Raw genomic sequence first — 9,198 nt, 5'->3', positions numbered from 1 at the left:
GTGGGGTCTATGGTGGGCTCCGCAGGGTCGCCGGGGGGCTGTCCAGAATCTGTGGTGGGCTCTGCAGCCTGCAGAACCCACCACAGATCCTGCAAAGCCCCCCTGACACCCCGCAGAGCCCATCACAGACCCCGCAGAGCCCACCATAGATCCCGCAGAGCCCACCACAGATCCTGCAGAGACTTTCAGGTGGGCTCTGCAGAATCTATGCTGGGCTCTGCAGGGTCCCGTTAACAGCAGTGGGATCCACTTACCCAGAGTCGGCTCTAGACTTTGCGAGGCCCCAGTCACAACTATAATGGAAAATTGATGGCTGTGGGTGGTTTGAGGAGGCTGTGACTCTCACAGAATTCATTTTTTTTTAGTTTATTTAACTATAATTTTTTTGCATTTTTACTTATTTAACTAACTTTTTTTGTTTGTATTTAACATTTTTTTTAACTTTATTTTTTAATTTTTTGCTGGGCGCAATAGCCCATTACAGCCTGTAAGGAGAAATCTCCGACAGTCTGTGAGTCTGCAGCAGAGAGATTTATCTGCGGCCAGGGGGGTAACATTTCTCCCACTAGGTCAGAAGCCACAAGCAAATCAGATATAGAATGTACATGAGAGAGAGAGAGAGAGTGTGCGTGCGTGTGTGCGTGCACCCTCTGCGATCAGTTGGCAAAATACTGGCTGAAGTCTTTACCATGGCCATGCAATACTTTTATGGCCCAAATCATCCAAACGAGCAGGATGCCTGAAAGAGCAAAAAAAAAAAAAAGGATACTGAGGACTGGATTCCCAAGAGCGAAGGGCAACACCAAGCTACAGCCTATGCAGCAGGTCTACTGATGAATCTACGGCTGTTTGGCACCATTAGTGGGAGCTGAGGGCACATAGTAGAGGGGGACTGTCTCCTCCATGTCTAAAATTAGACGTGTGGCAGTAAGGTACCCTATATGCTCAGGGAAAAAGACAAGGCCTCAGGCACTTCTGAAACCTGCACAGCTGGTAGCAGATGAGGGTCAGATGGCTGGAGGTGACCAAAGTCAAGAATTACCCGAAGGAAAGAATTACAGTATCAGGGAAATGCTTCCTTTGGTAACTGCAGCAAGTCAAATGGACATCATCCAGCCAGGATGAGACATGTTCTCTAACACAATTTATCTCTTTCCTCCCCAGCCCCATTTTCCCTGGTCTGTCCTCTTCATGTATTGGAGTTCAGGTCTTTCAATCATGGAGGCTCAGCATCACATATGCCCATTACTTAGGGCAGTTCTCCATATAAATACTGTAACTAGCAGCTTTGGAACAGGTGCAATGGCATTACCGATGCACCAGGCGGAGATCTGGACATATAGGCAGTGGCAGCCTACGCGGCCGCTATGGGGTCGGGGCCAGAGGTCCATTTATTGAAAAACAGTTGCCATTCAAAAATTTGAATGGCAACTGTTTTTCAATAAATGCACTTTCACTGATTACACAAAGATTATGGTGTGCTGGTGACATCCTTTGAAAACTACATGTATATCATGGCGCCATCCGTGGTCACTACACGCACCCACCTACATCTTGCAGGTCATCAATTCCGGTAAGGAGTGCAGCAAGACAACTTCTGTTATATGGGGCAGGGGGCCCGGTCCACAGCAGTAAGGAAGGCTCTGCAGAGGGTCGCCAAGTACCGGCCCGCAGGCCAATTCCAACCCGCAAACTTGTACCATCTGGCCTGCAGCTACACAGTCTGCATCTCTGTCAGATGCAGGCCGCATAGCTGCGTCTTTCGGCCGGAGCTCTGGCTGAAAGGATTGATTAGTAAGGGCTGCACCAGACCTTACTAATCAACCACTGGATCACCAGGGACTGTGCAGGTGATGGTTTTTTTTTTATATGAAGTGTGTGTGTGCGTTAGGCCCCATTAACACACGTAAATGCCAGATTAGGGATTCCTGCTGCAGGGCCTGTAAGATTTTTTTTTTATGGTTCCAACAAAACTGAAGTCTCCAGCACCTCTTAAGAAGTGTAACAATGCATCGCCACCTTTAGGGAGGTTCTTCTTAAAGCGGACCGTTACCCAGATCTTTAAAATAGCAACAAACACCTTTAGGAATGTTTAGTAATGACAATCCACACACACACCTACCTAGATAATTGTCGGCTTTGTATACCTTATTTTTCTTTACTTCCACAGTCTTCTGACAGTGGCCTTGTTAACTAAGAGCAGATTACTAGTTCTCCCTTTACTTCCTGGAACATGTGACCATGCACATTATCCCAGGGGAGGACAATTAGCTTTCCTAGCAATGCTCTGCTGAGCAGGATGCAACGCTTTGGCACTTACATAATTTGTGCCAGAAGAGGAGCAGGAAGTGGATGATCTCTATTTGCAAGTACATGAAAAACAAGTTTGTTTTAACTAATGGATGTCAGATGATTTTATATCGGCATGCAGAGCTGCATCCTGCTGAGATTTTTAGTAAAGGTCCACGTTACCACGACATTACAGAACAAGTTCAGTTTAATGTGACAACTACCACTAGCTAAGGCATCAATGTTGTGGACCGAGTGTTGTCAGCTCTGTCCAGGAGACGGACGTATTGTATGGACCAGAATCCATGAACACTTCTATAACCAGCAGACATGCTCGCCAGCAAAGTGAAACTCCAGCCAAACTGATTTAGCGTTGTCATTATGTCCAGCCAGTCTTGTGATTCACAAATCCTCTACTCCCCGGTTAAACATATAAAAGCAGCATGAGAGCTTTCTCAAAACGTTGGTAGCAGGTAGGGTTTTATTGCAGAAGACACTATAAAGTGAATTTATCAAACCTGGAGCAGATTTGCACGGCAACTAATTAGCTTCTCTGTCTCATTTTCAAATCCTACCTGAGCAAACTGAAGCGAGAAGCTGATTGGTTGCCAGGGGCAACTGCTCCAGATTCTTCTGCTCCAGTTTTGATAAATGTCCCCCTATGTGTATGTGCCATAAAATCTTCTGTCCATTAGCAATTTTCATCTGATTGTATGCCAAGCGGCACATTGCTTTAGTAGATGGAGAAGCCCTTCCCAGTTGTAAGACGCAGAGTATTGTGGAGCACCCCTGAGGGCGTTTACCCCCATGCCTTGCAAATCACAGTACAGTGATGACATCAGCACCACTAATACATAGATCACTGCCTACCCACTGAGAGAAGATCCAAAAAGAGGGAACTGCTTGACATGACCAACCTGAAGACTTTTCAACAGATTACAGGCAGGGACCTCTGGAGGAAAAAAGGGGGGGAGGGGGCTGTGTATTAACCGACCCATAATGTTTATATAAAATTATACAATATAAAATTGGATTTTTATACGTTATTTATTGATAAAACTCTAAACTGTTGATTCATGATTCATTTTCTAACACAATTACCCCCAAGAGTACACATTCCAGTGAACGTAAATCAGGACACGGAACAATATCCTGTAGTGCAATCTACCCATGTATGTCATCCATCATCTAATACAAAGGATTTGACAAAAGATTGGACCTGAAGTAACACAATGGCTCAAATGACAACTCCTTATTGCCCTCCTGCCACCAAACCTTCACCCACCAGTAGCAAAGCAGAATGTTCCTGTGGGAGACATAGAAATAAATGAGTCCTGGGAGGAGGCCATATTAGGACCTTAGACAGAGGGGGGGGCGGGGGAAAGGACCATCGAGTAGAATTGCATCCTAAGACGAGGACAGTTACAGGCAGACGTTGATGAAGGTATCCAGCTTTTTCATGATACTGCGGCAATGCTATATAGGACTATACTGGTTTGTTTTAGGATAGGACAGCTTGCAGAAGGCAACACTGATGGAGCGTCAGTTCTTGTTCTATATACATCTCTCTTTCTGAGAGCTCCATGACAGTCCCAGGGATGTCACTGGTCCTTCTTGCTTTCTTTCGGAGAGTTTTCTACTTCAGCTATCTCAGAATCTGGCTGGGGCTCTTCTTCGTTCTTTCCGAACTTCTTCGATTTCTGGTACAGCTCGTTTAGATTGAACTCTCGGATTACATTTTCCTAGGAGGGAAAGAAAGGCAATAGAAATGAGAAACTCCCAATAATAAGACCTTCCCTTACATTGGCACGGAATCTAATATAGTGTGTAGGCCAGAATGAAGGTTAACATTAATATTGTGTTCCATAATCATCCATCAAGGTACACAGTAAAATGCAAATATGGCAGATTATATTCCGGGCCAGATTTACTCTGCTGACCCAAGGCCGGGTTCCTCAATGCGCCCCCCTCACCGCCAAACTCCCCCACAATGGAAAATGGCAACCAAATGGCAGCAGAGTTAGTTTTCTTTTTTTAACTTTATTTTTTCACTTTTTAAAATAAAAAAATCAGATAAATAAAAATTAAAAAAAATAACCACTTTTTTTAAAATTCTTGTTTTTTAAAATATGTATTTTTTTTTTTAGGCCCTCCAGCTGTGGTGGAACTACAGATCCCATGAGGCATTGCAAGACTGACAGCCACAGACATGCATCATGAGATTTGTAGTTTCACCACAGCTGGAGGGCCGGAGGTTTGCTACCCCTGCCGCCCCGAGGCCGAGCCTCAGTGGCCTTGTGGGAAATCCAGCCCTGATTATATCGCCACATTTATGAGGAACTGGACACTTGCAAACAAAAAAATGCTGTTGACCAGCCAAACAGAACCTTCTACTCCCATGATGCTTCAGGTTTTTTTCTAATTTCCTAGAAGGATGGACATCTTTCTTTTAATCAAGATCCTTTGGATCAGCTGCACCATTAGTTTTAGCTCAGCAGCTTAACATAGAGACTCCTCACACTTTGTTCCAAGATCCAGTCTCTCCACTTTTCCATGTGAATGCCGGGTGGCCTTCTTCGAGGCAGTCTCATGTGCCCAATTGTACTCAACTAAGAAGGTACAGTCAATGGATCTACCAATGTGCTTGGACACCCAGGATCAGGTTTTCACTGGCCTGTGGCTCACCAATTCAGCCTTGGAGTTAGGAAAGTCTTTTTCCCCCCACTATGCTGGAAGAGTCTCCAAATGGACATCAACCTGACTGGCTGGGGATGTGTCCTGGACAGCCCGACAGTGCAGAGAACTTGGTTGCCAGCAGACGCTCATCTCCCCATCAACATACTGAAGCTCAGTGATTCATCTCTCCCTTCAAAGCTGGGGGGGGGCGCGGACAGTTAGCAGCCTTGCGAAGAAGTAAATAGGGTCGTTACAACACAAGGTTCTAGTGAGGCCCAAAGCCTCTTTTCTTCTTGAGGTGGTCTCTACCTTCAACCAGTGCATTAGTTTTCCATCTCTCCGTCCTACTCCAGTTCATTCTAAGGAGATCTCCCTCTGTTGATTGGATGGGATTGAGCGGTTTATGTCTTCCTCTGAGCTTCATCTTCCCCCAGACATTCTAGAAGGTCTCAGTCAGGGTCAACCTGCTTCACTACTATCAGGGGTATGCGAATGATCTAGTGCCACATCTAACGAAGGTGTTTGCCACAGCCGCCTCCTCTGCCTCTTTTCCAATGGAAATGCTATCGGCCACGATTGTTACTTTGCCAAAGCCAGGGAAGGACCCAGTGACGCCTGCCAACTTTCGCCCCATATCTCTCCTGAACACAGATGTTAAACTGTATGCAAAAATGTTAGCAAATAGACTCCAGGACATTGTACCCTCATTAATACACGCGGACCAATCCGGCTTTATCAAAAGGTAGGGGGGCCCCAGACGCCACACGCAGGGCTCTTAACATTATACACCACGCGGGGGGCTCCAGTGTGCCGTCTATCTTGTTAGCGCTCGACGCTGAAAAAGCGTTTGATAGGGTACACTGGGGCTACCTAAGACAGGTATTGACTAGATTTGGTTTCACAGGGTGGATACAATCAGCCATTCTAGCTCTTTATTCCAATCCTTCAGCCAGGGTCTTCACTATGGATGCCTTTTCCGCACCCTTCTCCATAACTAATGGAACCAGACAGGGCTGCCCCCTATCCCCTCTGATATTTGACCTCGCCATAGAACCCCTGGCCGAAACTATAAGATCACACCCTCTCATAACAGGGTTCAAATTTGGGAAACACACTCACACTATTAGTCTATTTGCCGATGATGTATTACTCCTGCTTACGAATCCTGTGTCCTCCCTGGCTTCGGTTTCCTCGGTTCTTCAGGCTTTTAGTGAGGTGTCTTACTATAAAGTGAACGCGGCCAAATCTCAAATTCTGGACTTGGGAGTTAATCTCCGCACCAAAACCCTACTACAGTTTCGCTACCCTTTCCAGTGGTGCACTACGGGAATCTCATATTTAGGCACTACCCTGCCAGCTGAGACATCTAAGGTATTCGAGGCAAACTATTTGCCGCTAGTGTCCAGGTTACGGTCACAACTTCAGAGCTATTTTACCTCCTTGTGGTAACAATGATATGATGCAGGTCTCGTTTGCTTGGCTTCCCCTACCTTTTTCTCCCTTTGTCTTCCCTTCTTCTTTGTTCCTTTCCTCGGTACTACTCCCCATCTCGTTATATATAAAATATGTTGATGTCATTGGAGATGTGTGTTCCGCTTAGGAGCGCGTATGCTCATAATGTATTTGTATTTCTATACTTTATGCAACATGTAACCTTCGACAGCAAGATCTCTATAATGACTGTTATGTTATTTTCTTGAAAAAATCTGTTCAATAAAAAAGATTGAATTTCATTTTTCAAGCTTACTGGCTTTAAGGAGAAGGTTTCACCTCTTCTTGTCAAGGCTATCGACATCAAGCAACCGTTTCCCCGATTTACAAGGCTGTCCCCTGGTCTTCCGTTATACGTTCTCTATGCTTTAGCATGTGGATGCAAGCTTTAGACTAAGGTCCTGCAGCCAGTTCTTTAACTATTTGCCGTCCGTCCATTGTAAATAGACGGACGGCAAGCTCCCTCCAGCGGGGCGCCGTAAATATACGACTTTTTCTGCCCGTGAGCAGAACACTGATACTTGTAAACAGCCATTAACGCCTGTTGCATACAAGCTGTTGGGCGGCTTTATATCGTCTGATTGATTGTGCGGTGGCCAACAGTGTGCGCCCCCGCTGTCATTTACCCAACCCTCCTCTCCCCCATTCACAAAAAGCCTTGTATTCTGTTGACAGATTGTAAGGGGCTCTGTGAATAATCTAGGGGAGAGGAGGGATGGGTAAATAAGAGTACCCCATACCCATACATAGGACACCTTGCAATCTGTGAACAGAACACAAGGTTTTTATTATAAATGGATGAGAGGAAGGGAGAGGATGGTTACATAACGTGATCCCCGCACTGTACGAGAGCTGGAACTCCGCTCTCGTACCACTGGAAGAAAAGCTCTGACAGTATCTGGCTTCAGTGAAGCTACCTTTTTTTTTTTACACTACAGCAAGCAGGACCTAGAATTACCACCATTACAGGTAACCCATTTGAACTGAGCAAAATTAAAAAGAAATCCTGGAATTCAGCTTTTAAATGAATATAAACCCAAACAAGGAACTTCTCTTATTTCGTACATTTACCATCGAAATCGTGTTCTATTTGTTCAATATGGAAAAAAAATGACTCGTTAATCCTGCCAGAAATCCTTACTTCCTGTGCACTCAATCTTGCTAAATGATAACAGTGTAGTAAAGACAAATCAGCCCTGCGCTGCTTGCTTCATGGACTACAGAACACACCCGCTATGTTTTGTAGTGGGGGATAGGAGTCAAATTAAAGGATGGCCACACTGCTGCACTACAGATACAGTACCGTGAATAAAAGTTGTCACCCTACGACAGGAAGTGTGTTACTGGCAGGATCACCAGGTTCAAAAAAAAAAAAACACAAAACAGTCAGTCGAGCTAGAAGACTCGGGGATACTGTGATTAGCATCATAGGCCCATTCACCATGGCACCTAGTGTTCACTGTGTAAAGACACATAAGCACTGATGTAATAAAGTCAGCACTGCTTTCTGTCTGTATCATTGAGAGCCCCCCGGCATTCTCAGGGATGCCAAAAAAATGAGAGGAAGAGGATCCTGCAGCATCACGTCACCGGCAGAGCCCAGAGTTGGGCATTAAAGCTTAAAAGAGAACTATGGGGTCATCTTTGTATCCCATAGTTCTCTTTAGGGTCACATGAGGACATACTAAACTCCTACAGGGATCCAAAGCTCAGTATATCGTGGGCTACTGCCAACTACATACTGTATACTGTCGAGATCCACCCAGCTAGCTGATTGACAGCAGGCTCTGCCTATCTAGAGACAGAGCTAGCTGTGCCCGCCCCACCCGTTCCTCCAATCAGCGCTGGAGGATCGGAGAGGTAAGGAGACAGTTTAATTGTCACACGTCGGCTCTAACTATGAAGATGTGAAAATCACTCACCTCACAGTCATCTACAAAAATCCCTCCCCCAGAGAGTAAGGCTCGAATACTCCCTTAGTTCAGACGACATGCAATAAGCAGAACGATTTACTTTAATCCTCACTTCCACAGGCTTCCTCCCCACCAGACGACCAATGCTGCCCCCTCGCCAATGTAATTGCATACAATGCAGGACCAGTGATCTTTCACTGTATGAGAGGATGTCGAGCGCATGCCCACATCTGGATCGGGAGTGGAGAGTGTGGAATCAGACCAGTATTCCTTTCCGTTATCTCCCCCCGGACCAAACAAGTTCAGCTTAAACGGATAACATTTACAAATTCCGTCTGGTTACCTGTGTGAAAGTCCAAGACACAGCGCGCCCCTTTTTATCAACCTGTGGTCGACGCAATACCTCCTTCCCTCCTTGAAAGAGGATGAGTGTAGGCAGCTGCTTGGAAAGCGGTGAGGTACTAACACCATACCTACAACAACAATGAAAAGGACATGGATTTAAAAGAGCCAAACCAACACATACAATGTATACACCTATAAAATACTGCAAGGGTTAAGTGCTCATTTGTGTCTAGGTGCGAAGAAATAAAATAAAATAAAAAAAAAGTTACTTACCAGAACCGCAGAGCCGGCTGGAAGCTACTCCGGTCCCTAAACCTATCTCTTCTGCAACAGCGATGATATGTCCCTCGGCATCCTCACATCCTATACACTGTATAGAATGTGATGACTCAAGGATCCTCAGACCGCTGCAGTGGAGGGGGAAGAGAGGCTCCAGGGATGGGCCAGCTCGGAGGACCAGGTGTGTAGAACTTTTTTTAGTACC

General features: G+C 45.6%; 1 protein-coding gene across 1 annotated transcript in view; it reads right to left on the bottom strand.

Annotated features, from left to right (window-relative positions):
* Window positions 1-3,797: 3,797 nt before the first annotated feature.
* TMX2 (thioredoxin related transmembrane protein 2) overlaps window positions 3,798-9,198 on the bottom strand; it is a 16,996-nt gene continuing 11,595 nt past the window's right edge. The window contains exons 7-8 of the mRNA XM_018565727.1: window positions 8,713-8,842; window positions 3,798-4,031 (exon numbers count right to left, since the gene is read on the bottom strand). Coding sequence (XP_018421229.1) covers window positions 3,891-4,031; window positions 8,713-8,842 — 271 coding nt within the window. The 3' untranslated portion in view covers window positions 3,798-3,890. The remainder of the gene's footprint in view (window positions 4,032-8,712; window positions 8,843-9,198) is intronic.

This window comes from Nanorana parkeri, unplaced genomic scaffold (assembly GCF_000935625.1).
Source record: "Nanorana parkeri isolate BGI_ZX_2015 unplaced genomic scaffold, ASM93562v1 scaffold880, whole genome shotgun sequence".
NCBI classification, from domain to species: Eukaryota; Metazoa; Chordata; class Amphibia; order Anura; family Dicroglossidae; genus Nanorana; species Nanorana parkeri.
The sequence above is the reverse complement of the archived record's forward strand: the minus strand, read 5'-3'. Positions and strand labels throughout refer to the sequence as shown.